The sequence below is a fragment of the Nannobrachium achirus genome, assembly GCF_963921795.1.
Source record: "Nannobrachium achirus genome assembly, chromosome: 14".
NCBI lineage: Eukaryota > Metazoa > Chordata > Actinopteri > Myctophiformes > Myctophidae > Nannobrachium > Nannobrachium achirus.
The window spans coordinates 25,475,775-25,496,088 of record NC_137821.1 but is presented as its reverse complement, the minus strand read 5'-3'; the positions used below and the strand labels follow the sequence as shown (position 1 = coordinate 25,496,088).

Sequence of the window (20,314 nt, the reverse complement as noted above, 5' to 3'; positions counted from 1 at the left end):
AAAGTGAGTAATGTTATGATATTGGGGTCTAGTGTACAGTTTTGTTTTTGGGTTTTCTGAGTATAAAACAATAAGGACCAGGACTATGAAATCGTTTGAAAATTCATACTGTACATCCAAAACAGTTCAAAATGTGTTTCAAAGCCTTCAACAAACCTTGAGTTTTCTAGAGGGTGCCAGGGTGCCTATGGGAACCGAAATGGCCATTTCTAACTGTTTCCCCGGTTGACTGTCTTTCGCATGCTTTCCTAAGCTGTTCTACTTCTCAAAGTATGTTAGGCCACAAGAACAGATCATAAAACAAGGCTTGCCTCTATTGTACAAGAAATATACACTCAACCAAGCTCAGCTGAATGCTCCAGGTCTAATATAAATAACAGAAGAACCAAAGAAGAATCGCCACTTATTAGTAAATATCCCATCCCTCCCCCTGTTTCCCCTTCAAAAATGTCATCTTTTTTTTAAGTGGAAGACATTGGATGCATGGGGTGGGATGAGGGTGGGGGGGGGGGGGGCAATAAGGCACAGCCCCAAACTAGCTTACAAGCTCAAGTCAATGATGATGTGTTCATAGATCTGGGTGTTGCCCTTGAAGCTGGAGGCAAAGAGGAAGTCCCTGCGGTCAATGGAGACCACAGTGAAGGAGCGCGGTGCCTGGATGTAAACCTCCTTGAAGCGCTCAAATATTTTCTGTTCATCGTCCCACAGGTAGATCTGAGAGAACGTATAGTCACTGCCCAGGGCCAGGTAGTAGCGTTCCTTGAAGGAGAACGGCTGTAGGATCATGGAACCTCGTGACGGCAGGGCCTGGATTTCAGTAAACACCTTGGCGCCCCAGCGCAGGACCTTGGAGTCGCCGATGTAGCGAGTCATGGCCAGGTAGAGTTCCTCCTTGATGCGGAAGTGTTTGACCGCCACCACGTCCTCCATGTTGGGGATCTCGCCCTGCAGGGCGAACTTCTGGTTGCTCCGGCTCCACTGATAGATCACCGGCACCTGGGAGCGGCTCGCCAAGATGAGGTGGGCTTTGCCGTCCAAGTCTAAGAACTCTGCGTCAGTGTCGCGGAACCACTCGTGCAAGGACTGGTACGAGTAGAAGCCCTTGTCGTTCCATTTGTACAAGGTGGACAGCCCCGCTTTAGAGCTGTCTGCGATCACAAAGTACCACTCGTTATTGATCTGGAAAGACTCAATGTCATTGGGCTTGGAGATCTTGGATACTTCAATGTCCTGGAACTTGTTGAACCTGCTCTGGTCCTCATCAAACCGGTAGATGTGTGAGCCACCAAAGAGCTGAGCCACAATGACAAACACCTGATCCTCGATGACAATCGACTTGCACCCGACAATGGACTGACCTAAAGAGCAGGGAAATGACAGCCATGGCTATGAACATCAATAAATAAAAATCAATAACATTAGGTAATTTGATCATTTGAGGGTCAAAATTAACCACATAGTAAGGGAAAGTTAGCCGAGTGTTAGACCAATCTGGGAACTAAATCTAAATCAATAGCTTTCTTCACAAATGTGTTCACAAAGGTGACTACTATCACCTCTGAACTTTCTCAATCACAACTCCCTTCGGAAACTTTGTGGGAGCCAATCAAAGTTGGGGGTATCCCGAGGGCCTAGGATTAAAGGGGGAAAAATAAAAAATGGCCAATGTGAGCGTATGAGGTGTGTAATTAGGGTATTTTGGGGCTGCTGAATCCATTCCAACCATTAGTTATCAGTAAATTACTCCTTGGCCATAAAATAGGCCACGACACGAGACATAATATTGGCAATAAAAAAATGGTTGGAGTAGGGTTTGAATTCATGAAAGCTATTCAAGATCAGGCGGGTAAGCGAAGCGCACATCATGACACACAGGATAACATGATACAATCTGACAAGGAACACTCAAAAGGGTTTAAAACATAGGGACTAACAGGACACAGGTGAACTCGAATGACATGATTGGCTAAGCCTTAGCCAATTAGGCCTATTTTATGGCCAAGGAGTCGTTTTAACTGAAAACTAATGGTTGGAATGGATTCAGCAGCCCAAAAATACCCTAATTACACACCCCATATGCTCATATTGGCCATTTCTTTATTTTATCCCCTTTAATCCCAGGTCCAGGTATCCTGATACCCCCAACTTTGATTGGCTCCCACAAAGTTTCCGAAGGGAGTTGTGATTGAGAAATTTCAGAGGTGATAGTAGACATCTTTATGAACACATTTGTGAAGAAAGCTATTGGTTTTTGATTTAGTTCCCAGATTCGTCTAACACTCGGCTAACTTTACTTTAATGTCATAATACAGTCCATAGAAAATTATTGAAGACATATATCCTTTATATGGCTTTCAAGCACAGTTAAACCTGATACTTCAAGACTGCATGTATTTGTCATGTCATTGTTATTTTCTCCTGCTGTGTTGTATAGCACTTGGGTTGGCTTCGGCCATTTGAAATGTGCTCTATAAATAATATTTGAGTTGAGTTGAGTTGAGTTGACAGTAGGTGAACATTTGGTGAAATTAGAGATTCCGTGAGGAGGAAAACAGGTGGGGCCTAGTATAGATCCCTGGGGGATTCCTGTCAAGGAAGTATATTATACTTCCTGGAACGATTAGTAAAGGGTATAAGTGGTTAAGCCATTCATGAGTAATTTGTTCTAACGTTTAAGCTATAGCCATACTGTACCTGTGATGTTGTCATAAGTCCTATAGTTCATTTCTATGTGGTCCCATTGGAAAACCAAACAGCTCTCCGCATTGGGAGCTGCGATTGTCACGTAGACATCGTTTTTATAGTTGAATGTGTCGACAGATAGAGACTCGGATACCACAGACTGGTGGAGGATGAAATCTGTGAAGAGAACGATTCCCAAAGTGAGTTTAGGTTTTGGGTATGAAGTTCATCTAACAAAAAGGTTGATCCAGGAATGTCAATTCACTTCAGTCTACCCTGCCTATTTATAATGTAGATTGCTGTAAGTGACTGCCTTATACCCCTCCCAATTTCTTTTCTGTCTCACCCCATGGAGACATGAATTCATGGATATTTTCTTTTAGTTTTTGTCGCATTCCTAAGCCAATAATTTGATGACCAGCAGTGGTTCCCTATGGAGACACAAAAACCCCTTTTCCACAGGCCCGACACCACACCACTCCACACCACACCGCCCACTTGTGACAGGTTTTCCACTACAAGGAACTGGGTAGAGTGGTGTGAAGGTGGTACTAAACGTGGTACTAAAAAGTATCCACTCTAGAGTAGGTCTGAGCTAGGCCAAACGGGGCCAAACACTTCATAATGACTGATCACTCACTGACTTTTCATTTAGACCCACCAGGATATAGTTGTAATACATGATAATAGGTTCTATTGAGTTTGGACCACTATTATAATCTATAATAGTGAATTATAATTATCATAGTAATACATTAATACTTTAAAGTGTATTATAATCACAGTTATAATCTATTATAGTGTATTATAATTTAGGATAGTTGTAATACAAATGTATATTGTATTATAATCACAGTTAAAAGGGTCAATTTGTTTCTTACCGATAGGGGTACTTTTGTGTAATGGAAAATGTAGATATTTTTATGTGGTGCGGTGTGGTGTGGTGCTAAAGCTGCAGTCGAAAAGGGGCTAAAGAGCCTGCTTTGTTCCCTGTGGAGAGTCTCCTCAAATTATTGGCGTGGCTTAGAAAAACTAAACAATATCCATGAGGGTGAGTAATCGATAGGAAAAAAACTATCCCTTTAAGCTGATAATTTATTCTACAATGATGTCACTTGCCGGAAATAACTGATAATTATTTATTATTCTCTTGAATGTGATGTAATGTAACCCATTTTTGCACTCGGAAATCTGTTATTTCTGTCGAGCAACAATGTCGTATGGCAGTATGAATTAGGTATTCAGCAAAAAAAAAGAAAAAAAAAAACGTTTCCAGCTGGCTCAGGTCTTTTCTCACCCGTGGAAATGCATTCGTTGTGCAGACTGGTCATATCATTGAGCCGCTTGTCCTTCATGTCCTCGGGCCCGGCACACACGACATCGGACACCGTGGCATTGGTGCTCTTCAGCCACATCATCAGCCACTTGGCACGGCAGTCACACTCAAAGGCATTGCCTCGCAGGTCACTGCAAGAAGGGCATTTGTCAGTGCGGATAAACAAATTGGGATGTCATGGAGAGAGATGTCGGAGAGACAGGAAACCAATAGCAGAGAGAGAGAAAGGACAGACATTTGAGACAAGACGGGCTGGGTTCAAACTCGGAATGAGCATATCATCGCTGTCGGACACAGACCTTGTACCGGATGTCCAAAACTGTTAGTGAATGGAAAAAGAGAACCTTTGTTCCAATGGATCCAATTCACTTATTTAGTCACAAGCTGTTGTTAATACTTATTGTTGGTTAAATATTTATACAATCCACACTTTCAACCTGGCGTCCCTAGGTATGTCACTAATATTCTTTCAAGATATTTCAAAAATACTGGAAATGGAGGATCTACAAGTTTACAAGGTGATGCAAAACATGCCCTCGTAGATCGACTATTTTCACTAAGGCATAAAATAATAGAGCATTCATTTATGAAAATAAATAAATAATAATATATATTGAACAATTAAATATGGAGAAGGTTTCTACCCAACAGTAACAACCATGGTCTGTGCACCCCGCTGCAATCTTTCAGAACAGATTTCTTCATGATTTGCCTCATGAATTGTACATGTGTAGTGGAGCGACCAGAGGACAAACTTACAGCTCTATGAGTGAATCCATGTCAGCGAAGAGATCCCTGGGCAGGGCCTTTATGCAGTTGTTTGCCAAAGACCTGCGAGACAACAACAATGTGAGGACAATGTGATAAATAGCATCCTGCTGGGTTTCACAATCACAAAGTATGTTTGGTACAGTACGAGTTCATCTTGATTGCAATGGGGATAGATGAGCTAAGCTCAAAGAAACCTTTGGGGAAAACCATGCCTGTGCAATAATGATGTATTAGAGCAATATTTATATATTTATATAATATTTAAATATAGCATAATATGTTAGTTAAATTGGTTAAATATAAAAGTTCACCATGCTGATCGTGAACCTTGCAATAGACAAGGAAAACCAACTTTACACAGCAGCAGTACTAGCAGTAGTCAAAACTAGTTTATCATTATTTCCTCTAGTAAGACTTAACATTCAACAGTTATTTATAGTGTATAAAATATTCCCCAAATAGAATTTCTTTAAGAGAGATGACAGCATTAGAAACCTACAGGTGAGTCAAGTCCCTGAGTCCTCTGAAGGCATATTTGGAAGCAGTGTCTAGCTTATTACTCTCAATGAACCTGTGGAGCAGAGCAGCACAACAGCACAAATCAGAAGAAACACCTTTCTAGCAAATAAACCAGAAAAACATAAAGCTGTAGTGATATGAAATAATCAAATAGTGAATATACATATATGGATACGTTTGCGTGTACCTGCTACGAAGTGGCAATCACTACAATATCATCAAAGATTATTGATGCAATGTTTTGGTCATATGCCTTTATCAGGCATACAGTAGCTGCATTTATGAAGGTATATCACAGAAAATGTTGCAATATCATACTTTGGAAGTTTGCAAAGCTACGGCAGAGTACTTCTTTTCTATGGACGTGACGAGAACAAATCTTTTGTTTTTGGTGATGTGTGTATTTTTCCCAAAATATCTAAATGACAATACGTTCCAACTTCCCTTTTACAAACAGAAAAGGTTGTGGATCCAGCTGACTTCACAAATTACATAATTTCCTTGGTCGAGCGGCAATCGCATATAGTATAAGCAGCTGTCAGTTTAGGCACAGTTAGCTATATTTCTGTCCATGCTTTACCCCTTAGCCCTTAACTTGTTTGCCCATTTTACTATTTTGAAAAACATTTTTAAATACTTCAAATAGCTGGTCTACATCGACAATTTATGAGCTTGTAGATCAGCTATTTGAAATATTTAAAAATTTGAAAATAGTAAAGAAGGGCAAAGGGGGACGAAAATAGAACCCAGTATGTTTAGGCATGGGTTTGGGAGGTTAAGCACTTAAATATATATTTAGTTGGCTGGGGTCCTCCAGGGCTCTATACTAGGTACTGTAGGTCCACTTCTTTTTTGCCTCAAAACCAAATCTCTTTACCAAAAATAGGCAATCTACAAGCTCACAACATGTTGAAATGATGCAGTGCCATGGATGTGAACTTGTAGAGCTAGCTAAGGTTTAAGATTACGTGGGCTGTTGGTTAAAAGAACCAGACAGCTTAATAGCATTTCCTTTACAGAGGCAGAATATCGCTGCTTACATAACACTACTAGTAGTAATCAGAATGCAATGATCTTTTCTACTATGGGCCATTTGCCAACCACAGAGAGTAACTCCAAACTCAGATGCCTGAAAAGGCATTTACAGCCACTTTCATAAACTTCTCTCCATTATAATCTTCTGGCTGACAATGCCATGGTTGTATTTAGTTTTACTCTCATATCAACCTCTACTGTACTTTAACCACATGAACCCTAGCATCCCTAGTCTGGGGCAAACAGTCTGTAAAAATAGCAGATCTACAACCTAAGCGATTTGTTGAAGAGCCCTGGGAGATCCCAGTCAACTGCATATATAGGGTTTAAGTGTTTAAGATTCACAGGGTTTTATTAGTCACATGCTCATACAAGTATGTGCAGGGAAATGTTGGTGTAGCATACTCGACCAGACGGTGCTTACAATGTCCAGCATACAGGTCCAGTATACAGTATAACTAGAAAAGTGTGCTCCTCTGAGCACAGGTCTCCACCAGGCCAGGTTGTCTACAATTTACAATTTAAGCATTTATCTCTTAATCCAGAGCAATTTACGATAAGCAACTGATCGGGGGAAGCTTTGCATGCCAGTAGGCCAAGGAGGAATCTCCACTCAATTGTTTTTCAAATTGATCAGTTATAGTGCCACCATTTTATCCAAACCATAGTCATGTAATCAAGTCATATGTGTCACATTTCTTATAGTCTATTCCGATTGTCTATGACTGGCTTCCAAGGTGTCTACTCAGGGCTTGATCACATGACCCCAGATATAATGTGTACCGATTTGTGTGAGTTTTGTACAACATCTGTAGGAGTAGTAGCGAAAAGCGTGTTATGCAGAAAACACACTATGGCAGAAAATTTTAATCTGGCACAAACAGAGCCCATAAATTGTGATTGTGCGATCTAGTTATAGGCCAAAACGTGAAGTGGGCTATTGTAGCGCCACCATGAGACTAGATATTTGCGATTGAGGTTGGGTTAGTGGAAAACTGGGAATGTGCGTGTGTGATGTGTGGCGTTTTGTGCAAAACGGGCCACCCCCGTAAACCTTGGAAGCCAATCATAGACAATCGGAATAGAATATGAGAAGTAACTTGATTACATGACTACAGTGATAATGTTTTACTGATTTGCCTGCGGTTTGGAAAAAATCTGTAGTAGTAACTAAAATGTTTTTTCACAAACCTCTGTGTCATGGTGGCGATATAACTGTCCAATCTGAAAAACAATTGGGTGGAGATTCTTCCTTAGCCTGGCATGCAAAGTTTCCCACCGATCAGTTCATTGGTGCTTGTAGCATGTTTGCAAAACAGGCCCCAATCGTAGTCATATAGTCGGAATAGAATTCGAAGAATCTGACAGATACAACTTGATCACATGACAATAGAGATAAGGTGTGCCAATTTGGTTGAGGTTTGGACAAAATCGGTACGAGAAGTAGCAAAAACTGTGTTTTGCAAAGGAAACGCAACATGGCAGAACACTAAGTTTGTCAGGTGGAAATGCGTGGCTTGGGAAATGACCCAAGGAGGCAAAGAGACAGACTGACGGACAGGGGCGAAAACATAGTCTCAGCCACGCCTTCTGCCCGGCGGAGACACTAAAAACCTATTTCTTTTTTTAAAGTATGATAAAAACAAAGTTATCATACAACAGTACTGGGCAGTAATAAGTACCAAAATGGAAATGTAAAGAGATGTGTAAGAGTAGTGTGTAAAGTGTGTACAACGGTCTTGGTAGAAGAACAAACAGTGTAAGGGTACTTACAAGTATTCCAGGTGAGGAAGACCAGAGAATGCATCATCCCTTATAGTTGTAAGAGAATTCGAATTCAAAAGCCTGAAAAAATCAGTAGTGTAGAGAATGTATTAACACATGTCACAGCAAGATGAGCTTGATCATTGAAAACGTGTTTTCATGTAATGAACAGAGAGAATGCACATAAAATATATTTTGAAAGGCCATTCACCTTGCTTGCCTAGCAATCCAGCACCCATTATAGTCCAAATGATGCAAACCTTGCCAAACGTAGCACCCATGAGCTAGTGTACAATTTCACCCATCTTTGTTATTCTATATGACATCATGGCGATCAAATGATACCACTGGTTGATTTGTAGATGTTCTTTTGCACACTTCTATGCCCAAAATCGTTACTTTTAAGAAAATTGGTGGGGTGGGCTGGGGCGGGGGGACCAGCGTTCCAATGGATCCAATGTATTTCTTATTTAGTCAAGATCTTGTTAATACTTTTTGTTATAATATTTCATAGAACCCACATACAGACACTTCAACCTGGTGTTCCCATTTTTGGCATGTCATTTATTTATAAGCGTCAATTGTCAAAAATTGTTAAACTAAAAACATTACATTCTTCTGCCTACACATACGTACAGTACGTCATGTCCTAGTATGAGCAAGTTTGGTCTGACTCTTTCAAGATCACTGATGCACACAAAACTACCTATGCAAGATCTTTCCATGCACTATCCTGCTCAGTGCACCCACCACCGTTACAGTCTATCGATCCTGTTGGACACTTGCACTTGTTATTTTCTCCTACAATGACTATTGTGTTGCAAAGGGCTATACTAGGGCATTCACCAAATATTCGAATATTCGAATATCAAAGTCACTATTCGACATTGTTCACCGAACAATTGTTTTTTAAATTGTTTTCTCTTAAAAAATATATAGTTTATAAAGCTTGGCTAGATAGGAAGTCATAAAAATTAGTTGTCAATGCCCCTGGTGGATGAATTTGTTAATGCTCTATACCAGGGCTTCTCAAACTTTTTTAGGCTATGACCCCCAAAATAAACATATTTGAACTGGGTTCCCCCACCCTGACAAGCACTTGGAATTGTAGGTATTAATGTGACTTGGTTCCACAGATAAATATTGTGAAAATAGCAGATCTACATGCTCACAACGCCTCGCAATGCGAGGCGTTGTGAGCATGTAGATCGGCTATTTTCACAATGTTTCCCTCTTGCTGACTTAATATTTGACAGTTTGGCCAGTCCTGTCGAATATTCGAATACTTAAAGGTCGAATAATTCGAATACTAAAAATCACTATTCGTGAATGTACACCATCTTGCTGCTCTGACCCTTCCCCAAACAGAAGTCATGCGCTGGCATTAGCAGGCAGGGCGGGGCCAGAGACGGGCAGACGGGTCAAGTAAGCAGCTCATGAACAACAACATGGTGGAAATGTCATTTATGTTTCAGATTCATGGAAACGATTCTAACAACTATGCAAAAGAATTGTCATTAATTCAAATAACTGCGATCAGGCGGTGTAATAATTGTGACTAGGCGCTAACCTGAGTCTGAGTTTCATAGGCTGCAGGACAGCTGCCATCGCTTGAGAGCTATATAATGCTCTCATACAGTACCTGGCTTACACTGCTATGAGACAAAGACTGAAGAGGGTGATCATATCATGTGCTTACTTTTTGCCCACGCTCACCATTCCACTGTATTTTGGTACTGTGAAATGTCGTGATCAGCAGTATGCTCCAGTTACCAACACTACTTGTAAGCAAAAATAAAGGCCTACTTTTAGAATGTGCAATAAAGCTGTTACAACCTCAGTGGTGCAAGCTACAGATACCCCCTATATATACTGTATAATTGATGTCACTGTTTTTTCCCCCCATTTTGACATTGAAGAGACTGTGTTCCAGCGGTTACATTTTTTAAAGGTCTAATGATACTGTAAGTTATTGGTTTGTACTAGTGAAGACATCGAAACGTGGATCTCGGGATCCACATGGGGGAGCGGCATGGCTCTGATATAGATCTCTGACATCATGTGGCCAGTAGGGATGTGTATCGTCTGCGATACTTTTAATGGTATCGATCGCATGACGTCGATACTATCGGGTATCGGTTCACGTAAAAAACAACGATACCTTGTTTCGATACTCTGGAACGCACCCCTGGCCGGTCGCATCTGTAACAGTTGGGCTACTGAGAGTTTAATGACTGCTTTAGTAGGTTACACTTGTTACTGTGGAAAATAGCCGACAATAGCCTATAATGTTTATTATTATGATGATTATCCAACGTCTATACTCTCCGTTACGCCACACTGTGTGATCATCATCATCACCTCTGCTCTACCACAGCAGCAAGTCACCACTCTTTCCGTGTTGAAGTTAAACTTAAATAAAAAGTATCGAAAATGGTATTAAAAAGGGTATCGTATCGATTCCCAGGTATCGAAAAAGGTATCGTATCGATTCAGAGGTGAACGATACCCATCCCTGGTGGCCAGGCAGTGACATCAGTCATCTATGACGTCAGTCACCTACTGTATGACCTATCTATATGATGCATGACTCCATATCTGGGCAAGTTTTTACAACTAATTACAATTAACCACATAAACCCCAGCGGGGAAAGCGTTCGCTTAAAATAGCGGATTGACGAGCTCACAAACGTGTCGTGGGGCTTGTCAATTGGATATTTTCAGTGAAATCTTTACCCACAATAACAGAAAACTAGTATAGAGCCCTGAGGGACTCCGCTCGACCATAATGGGTATTAAGATTTGGAGGGATGGGGAGACCCCTGTTACTGAACAAACACTCTTCAGCAATGATTGCTAACGCAATATAGAGCAATTTAACACTGATTTTAACATCATACATATGACCTACACCCCCCTTTAAGCTTCAGATTATGGTTCCGGGGAATAGTATGAGGCAAAATTATAGACAAATGGAAAGGAGAGATTTTGCACTCTCTCTTTAGGGGTGAAATGCTCTTAGCACACCTGCCACGCCTATGTTTACGCTGACATCATAACAATCAATATTGGAGTAGATCAATGGCTTCCGGTAAGTACAGTATGATTACAGTATGGCGTGGATTGCTCTCAAGCTCAAATCCACTACAGTTATAGAAGATGCATAATTCACCCACTTACTGTAAGTCCGATCTACAAGCTCACAGCCAGGCGTGATGTTACAGTATGTGTTGTGAGCCGGTACAGACAGTACTATTTCTCGTTCAATTTAAACCGCCTATATAATGAGATGCTCAAAACTGGGACGCCAGGGTTAAAGTTGTTAAAAACACCTGAACAGCTGTGAACGTTATAACATCCCCCAACTCATCAGTCAGTCACAGCCAGGCAAGTTACGAGATGTTTCCTTAACATAATGGATGTAATCGTTGTCTTGTTGTGGACTGCCAGGCCTATAAGCACACCTATTTGTATTTTTTGGATTCAAAATATTATTTTCCATGTGGATATTCAATTGGTTCGCAACAAGACCCTTTGATACTTTAGCGATAGCTGTAATATAAGCCACAACATAGCTACAGGTGGGCCCATATCTGTCGCACAGTGTGAATATCCATATCAAGCATGGCAGGAGCTTGTGCCAATTAAGTGTGATGAGGATTTAGAATTAACAACAGTGTGTGTTGTCTCCCAAGAGGCAACAGGAACCAACCACTCTGAGAGTTACAGACCTGTAAGGCTGGACTCACACATATGCGTGAAACATCTTCCCTGTATCGTCTGAGAATGGCCACTGGGAACGCCGTACTAATGCATTGTCAATGGAAGGTTGTTTGGTTTTTTGTCGTTGCCGTGTCTCTAGCTCAACCGCAGCCTGTCTTTTGGCCAAGAGACACAGCAACGACAAAACACCAAACAACCTTCCATTGACAATGCATTAGTACGGCGCCCCCAGTGGCCATTCTCAGACGATACGGAGAAGATGTTTCACGCAAATGTCTGTACGGCGCCTAAGAGTTACAGACCTTAGAGTTGTGGTGGTGTCCTTGAAAGTAAAAGGTTTGAGAACCAGGAACCAAGAGTACTGGAATTGTATAGTAGACGTGAAGTCCACATACCAGCTCTGATAGTGATAAAACCGGTTCCAATAACAGTTCCAAATGTAGTCTCGCGTGGCCAGACTGTTGACTCCCACAATTTGCAAATGCTCCTGTCATACATAGGGCTGTCACAATTATTACATAATCGTCTAATCGTGATTATTTGACATTATCGCAATTATTTTGTCATAATCGTCATAATCGTGAATGTTGAAAAATTTCAGAAATAGTGGAAATAGCAGATCTACAAGCTCACAACGCGTCGCATCGCGACGCGTTGTGAGCTTGTAGATCGGCTATTTCCACTATCAATGTTATTTTTTAAGTAGTAAGTTGTCAAATATGTCAGTAATTTCTTTGTGTATAGGTTTTGTGTCATATCTGCCATGTGCAACTTCAAAGCCTAAAAGCCAAACAGAAATGTAATTGTCAATGACAAAAAGACAATTAAATCGTTAATCGCCAATTATTTGAGTGACAATTAATCGTCATGTAAAATGTCATATCGTGACAGCCCTAGTCATACAGTCTGGGTGACGGAAGCTCTAATGATGAGCATGGGATAAGGCGGAAGTGACGCCTACTCCCCACTTCTGTTTTGTTTTTACCATCGCGCACATTTATCCTAATATAAATAAAAATCATCTATGCATATTTAGCTTTCTGCTTAGCAGAAATGATATTTAAAAATATACTTTTGTGAACGGAAATGCCAGCTTCCATTACCGGAGCTGTAGTTCCAGACAGAGCATTCCAGTCTTAGAATCTGACCTTTTATTTCACAACACATTCCCCCTCTTCCATTGGGATTTATGGGGGGAAATGAATGAGTGTAGCAACAGAGTATTTGGTTTGGAACAGACCCATCTTGTCTCTTTCTGTCATAGTGACATTGTCCTGCATCAGATCATGTGTCCCTATCCAAATCAGGTTCTCCAATAGCCTCTTCTGTTTTTTATAGCATTCGGAGATTGTGGGATAGTTGTCTGCAGGCGCGTGCACACATAGACATCACAGTGGGCTCGAGCCCCTGCTCTTTTATCCATCTGTAAAAAGTGCCCTCTCCAGACCATGAATGCAGTTTTTACTATGGTGAAAGAAATGCAAATGCCCTCTTTCCATGCCATACCTAAAGGCAGCATTCAAGAGAATTGCCTATGTCCATGAATTGAATACCAAGGACTTCCGATGTAAAAAAAAAAGGCTGTAAAAGGACTTATTTGGGATGCTCCTTTTAGGCAGGTGTTTAACTGTACTCAAATTCTTTATTGTATTGACTACTTGTACTGTTCTCCATTTTGTCTAATAAAATACTCAATCAATCAATCAATCAATCAATCAATCAATCCAAACTCTTCTGAACTTGAATGCAGCATCTTATGTTGAAATCAAGGAATGTGTAGCATCGAAACTAGCCGACCTCCAAGCTCGCAACACGCGACGCTTAGGGGTCTGCTATTTTCGATGTTTTCACCAAAAGGCCCTTTTAGGAATTTCAGCGCCTGCCTCTAACATTCTCTACACGTCCCTGGTTGTCTGGCTACGCAAGACTATTCCAAATGTGATGGAACCGATTGCGGTTCCTCAATGTTGGATCCGGTTCCTCCGGTTTCCGGATCCCAAACCCTCCCAATCATTAAAGGCTGTTGAGCGTGTGTCTTTGACTTGTGAATTATCACAGCACCCTCCCGATCACGGTTGGTCTGATCTGGTCACTATAGGCACACCTTAAGAAACTTAAAGGAGTAGTTCACCCCCCAATTTTTTTTTTCCTATTGATTACTCATGCCATGGAGACTTGAGTTCAATAATATTTTGGTTAATATTTTTGTTTTTTGTCGCATTCCTAAGACAATAATTTGATTATAGTAAACTTACCCTGACAATTTCCCCATCCAGGGCCATGCAATGGGGGTAAATGTACTATAATCACGTTGTTGTCTTAGGAATGCGACAAATACAAAAAAGAAAATATATAAATATATAAATATAAATATATAAATATATATACATATATATATATATATATATATATATATATATATATATATATATATATATATATTTATATATAATTGAACTCAAGTCTCTATGCGTAATCAATAGAAAAAACTTCCTTTTGTGGATGAACTACTCCTTTAAACATTTACTGTATGCTATATAATTGTGTCCATTAAAATCTCAATAGTAAATGAATCCAGCTTTGTGAAATGTGCCTTTGAAAACAAGATAAGGGCAGTCCAATAGGCTATAGCTATTAGTATTTTTGCATGTAGGCTATAGTATAGAACAACATTGCAGGCCAGGGTGAGGGTGAAATAGGCTTATAGTAGTTGCATGTAGGCTATAATAGTATACAACACTGCAGGGATCATATGGATGGAATAGGCTTACAGTAGTCTATGCTATTATGCCTATAAGATAACACAGCAGGGATGGAGGCTGAAATAGGCTATAGGCTTACAGTATAGTTGCATGAAGGCTATGATATTATGCCTATAAGATAACACAGCAGGGATACAGAGGCTGAAATAGGCTATAGGCTTACAGTATAGTTGCATGAAGGCTATGATATTATATAAGATAACACAGCAGGGATACAGAGGCTGAAATAGGCTATAGGCTTACAGTATAGTTGCATGAAGGCTATGATATTATGCCTATAAGATAACACAGCAGGGATACAGAGAGTGAAATAGGCTTACAGTAGTTGCAGTGAAGGCATGTGGGAAAACATAGCCTCTCTGACCTCAGAGAACGTCCCATTGACGATGCTCCTGTCAGGAAACAAGTCGAAAAGAATGAACACAATTAAACGTTATTCCAATAACCGTTTAAGAACGAAAAAGGCTCTTACACATTTGGTAATCATGCAAAGGATTTTTTTTTAAATTCATATTCATATGTGTTTATGAAATGTAGGCTATAGGCTATACCTGAACAAAACAAGACCCAGAGATAGCCGAACTTGCGACATTAATAATTAAGATATTGACATTAACAAGATATTGTGATAATAGCCCTATAGGCCTAAATACTAACTAGGTAACGGCTCATTATGAAACACATGCTATCCTAATATCCAAGAGCATTTAAAAACAGACACACAGCTCAGGGTTTATAGGCTCTATCTATACTTACAAAGAATTGATATCGTTGGGGGAGATCCTGGGGACATTGGAAGACCCGACGCAAATGATGGACTCCTTGGAGCAGCTGCATGCCGACGGGCATCGGAAAGCCTTCTTCAGATGGACCGGCGGGGACAGGCACAACCATGACACCAGGAACAACGTCCAAACGCGAAGGAGAAGCAGTGGCAACATCTTCCCTGTCGGGCTTGCATGTGTGACCGAGGCTTGGAGACGGAACGCATGCACCGCGCGTCGTTTACACCCTGCACCATGAAATGCTGCACTGGAAGCCTGACATCAGCAGATCAGCCGCAGCTCTCAGCCTCTCTCTCCCTTCTGCGCGATTTAATTATTTATTAAATAAAGGGTTTCGGTTTGTTGTTGGCCAAAACATCCTTGGGCTATTATAATGTGGTGGGGGAAAAAAATGTACCACGAAGCTCATTTCTTTCAACACTCGAAATATTGTGTAGGCCTAATGAAATCATGATGATATATTTGGTGGCATCATGATATGGTGGAGAGTGATTGGGGTGAAACCAATGGGACTCCCCCTATAGGAGAGTCATCGTTTTGAATCATCATTATTCGTAGGCTTACTAGGCTACTGTTTTATGAGAACATGATGTGTAGCATAAAGTGTGATCCGATCATGGCTCAGCCTCACATATAGCGCATGATTTCAGCACCACGGACAGTGCCAAGTAGACGGTTCATATGCCAACTTTATTAAAGCAGAAGAATCGCATCAGTCATGATTTGAAAACCATTATATTTAACATTAAGGACTGTATATATGTATTGTGTTTGGTACACTGTTGTATAACAGAGTTAAATGCAGCCAGGTCTACTATTACATAATGTAGGAGCCGAGAAGGCCCACGAGGCACTTGTCCCTGCTGACACAAACCGGGTATCGTCACAGGACCGTAGCCTACCTGGCAACTGCACAGAGTTGGGGCCGGGGGCGATTTGTTATCTGGCAGTGTCCCTGGGGTACTTGAGACTTATGATCGAGTGCAGCACAAGTGCCAGGTGGGCTATTTTTAAAGGCCGTTCTATTTGGGCGAGGATGATGCCAGTAAACAGCTTGTTTGGGTTTCAGGGTACCAAAAGCTCTTTATTTACATTGCCAGCTAGTTCTGGAGGTGACTACTGACTAGCCTAAGTTCTGCATGTTTAACCCATTTAGGCCTAAATTAGCCTACAAAAACAAATATTTTGCTATACTGTACATGTACTGTAAGCCCCTCCCAAACAGCAAAATGTGTTCCCGGCCTGAATGTATGCATCCATTCATGGCGCTTCTTGTCACATTTGCAAAGCTTCTGTTTACTAACTGCATTACAAGTGTTTCCATTTTAAAATGTTCCATTGCTGCAAAACATTTCATCACCAACCATCTTTCAGTGGTCATAATGTGAAAAAGTGGTCGATCCGAGTCACATTTATAAGTGTAAGGCATATTCAATAAATAGGATTTACTGCAGCATGTGGCATGGTATGGCATTGATACGTATAAGGCATGCTTTAAAAAGAAATGTCCCATCAATAAAGACACCTTTAAAAAGAAATATGTACCTCAAAAAAAGAAAAATGACTGACTCTTGTGCTCACAGCATCCTTGCAACATCAGCACAGCAGCAGACAAGGAGGCAAGTCGAGTTGGGGACAGGGAGAAGGCGAGGAATATACTACCTCAGTGCAGTGAGTAGTGACCACTTCAATACACTCAGCTTGCTTGTGTTGATGCAGTGGAAAGCAGACCACATTAAAAAAGGAAACAACTGCGGAGTGCTTGTGAGACTGAATGATACAGACAAACAAACTAGAAAACAAAAACAAACAGATACTGTATACAGGCTATGGAACAGGGAGTTCTTTCAGGATTTTGTGCATGGCCTTTGCGTCTCAAAAGTGCAAAGAGAGGGTGGTGGAACCCAAGGCAATTCAACTGTGGAGAAGAACAGCATCTCCATTTCCATCTGTTTGCTTCTCTGCCAGAATGTGTGGAAAAGAAAGACAAATAAATCTGTGATGCAGGGCATTTTAAGAATCGAGTCCAATACCCAGTAATCCATGTATTCAATATTTCAGATTTAAGAAAGTGCACCGACTGCTATTTCACATAGTTGCAGCTTCTCAAAGCACAATCAACCTCAATACTCTCCATAAGATGTCAGCAGTCGCATATGGACGACTTTGGTACAGTGAGTGCAGTATCGAAATATAGATTAGTCAGCAGGGGCGTCACAAGGGGTAGGAAAGTGGGACTGAGTTACCAGGGCCCAAGGTGGAGGGGCCCTAGTAACTTTAGCTATTGAAAAATAGCAGATATACAAGCTTGCAGCGCGGCACCGAGTGCAGTGCTGCGAGCTTGTAGATCTGCTATTTTTGAAAAGTCGTGAAAATGTGTGCAAATCTTTGAATATATGTATTTTTTAAGCGAACATTTGTAACTCAAATTTTGCTCCTAGGGGGGGTCCATGGAACAAAATATTTTGAGATGGGGGTCCGTGGCCAAATACATATCATCTTGGGGGTCCTTCACATGAAAATGTTTGAGCACCACTGACATGCGGGAACATAGGTTTCTTGCACACATTTTCAATTTTTTTCAAAAAAAATAGCAGATCTACAAGCTCACAGCTGTGAGCTTGTATATCTGCTATTTTTCAACAGTTAACATTCATGGGGGTCCCGCAGTGAATCCTCGTACCCAGGGCCCAGAATTTGGTGTGACGCCCCTGTTAGTCAGTGAAGCTTCACTGGGAGTTCCACCTCCTAACCACATTCACCCTGCCATCCCTATTTTCGGCATATCTTTATCAATGGAATTGTCCAGTTTTTTTCAAAAATAGAAAGAAATTGCAGATCTACAGTATAGTGAAGAGATTAGGCTTAATGGAAAAATCTGATGTGCAAGTTCAGCAGACAGTCCTTTGGTTACAGCTACAATCCCCATGGTCTACTGTAGCTCAAGACCTAGATTGTCAATTATACACTATAGAAATAGAAAGTGTTGCTATTCGTTCACTATTAATATGAATGATCGGCACAGACACAGACTTTAACTGAGGAAAAAGCTCCATTGTGCTCTACAGATCTATGTTGGATGTGTGTCGTTGACTCATTGATTACCCGAATTACCTCTGTTGGTAGTATCAGTAACATAGGAAAATGAATAAGTGAATTCAATAGAGTGGGATAAAATGGGGGCTAATGTTCCCATGGCATTTGTATCCTATTACAACTTACAGCGACCTAGAGGAATACCAGAACACACAAGCATTATATAAATTCATTTTATACTCTGTAATACTGTCCATCACAATACATGACAGTCTGCATGGATCATGGACAACTATTAATTAAAAAAAACAAAAACATTTTCTTTAGGTTTTCTTGCCTAGTATTGCTTAAGAATTTAGAGACATTTGAATTGATATCCGCACCTTTTTGGCCTTTTGTGTGACATGTGTTTATTGGATTTAGATGCTGTATTGATGTGTATACACTATACATGTGTGTACATAGCCTGGCCAGCCAGCCTCATACTGTGCATTCACTCACTCCTTCCTTCCCACAATATGAGTCTGGACTTTGGGCTATTCACGTTATTCCTGGCCCCGCCCCTGGCTTCCTGTTCATATCCTGAAAGAGGCGGAGGCTGAAAAAGCTGGCCTGAAAAACATCATTTGTTTTCCTGTTGTCCTTGCATTAAAGTGTCAGTAGTTGGCGTTCTAGGCTCTGAATGTACCTGGGTTGCCATGTCTGCTTATAATAAGCAATTAGTTGCTTTCTAATATTTTTAAACCAGTGGTTCCCAAATCTTTTTGTCCACAGTCGCAGACCCCCATCTGAAAACATGTGGTGCCAGGGACCTCCACACAGATTTATGTTGTTAAAAAGTTAAAAAAATATTCAAAGAAATGTTTTCCCTCAATATTTTTAAATAGCAAATATACAAGCTCACAATGTGTCGCAATGTGACACATTGTGAGCTTGCTGATCTGCTATTTTCAAATGTGAATGTAAAGTAGTATAGCCTACTGTAGTTGCTTCTGTTGGGCTTATTTCTTTGGCAAAATCTGGCAACAGACAATTCCATGTCACTTCCTTACTTGTGAGGAAGTGAAAAGATGTTTATGAAGCAGCACACAAAGAAAAATGCTCCAGCGCCCTCTGTAAAAGGAAAATGGCAGCCTCCATAGAATGGCCAGGAATATGGTGAATAGGCAGCTTGAAAAGTGGGCGGTAGTACTTGCCTTGACAGACAGACACCTTTAACCAATCAGCATAGCAAAACATCTCTCAGCCAGTCGGAAGAACGGCAAACAAACACGCCTTTTCGGCCGATGAACTCGGCCGATTTCGACCGATGAACTTCAGCGTTAACTGTTACACTTGTTGCATCGAGGGCAGCCATGTTGTTTTGAAAATGCTGCAGCAAGCGTCTATGTCACAATCTACACATGGACCAATCAGGGGAAGCTTTTCACTTGTTGTGCGGACAGCAGTTGAAACGCAGTCACTGATTGGCCCCGATCAGAAAATGATCGGGGCCAACTTCTCATACTCGGTGCCTATCTGCTGAAGTCCAGACCTCATACTGTGGGAAGGAGGAATGAGTGAATGCAGTATAAGGGATGGCCCGCCAGGACTTTAATCTAATGTTACAATGACAAATAAAGCTTCTTCTTTTTCTAGTGACAATAGGAACAAAAAGGAATTAAAAGTCAGCAAAATAGATTTATTTACGGGGCCATGTAAAGTCCCAAATAGACAAGAATAATAACCAAAACATCCTTAACACATTCAGATATTACTGTGAAACACCAAATAAACTCAAGATGTTTCCTCAATCTCTGGTGCCATGTTGCTTGTAGTTGTACCATTCTTCACAGTAATGTAGGAAATAAAGGTACATTTGATCATCAGCTGGGGATACAGAAAAGAAAATGTATGGACAT

At 40.8% G+C, this 20,314-nt stretch overlaps 1 protein-coding gene across 1 annotated transcript; it reads right to left on the bottom strand.

Annotated features, from left to right (window-relative positions):
• Positions 1–540: 540 nt before the first annotated feature.
• lgi2a (leucine-rich repeat LGI family, member 2a) lies at positions 541–15,613 on the bottom strand (the record flags this gene model as incomplete). The annotated part of the gene is given in 9 exon segments (XM_080741744.1): positions 541–1,358; positions 2,695–2,859; positions 3,980–4,149; positions 4,778–4,849; positions 5,289–5,360; positions 8,117–8,188; positions 14,913–14,984; positions 15,349–15,574; positions 15,577–15,613. Coding segments are annotated over 9 exon segments (1,704 nt in total).
• Between the last annotated feature and the right edge of the window lie 4,701 nt (positions 15,614–20,314).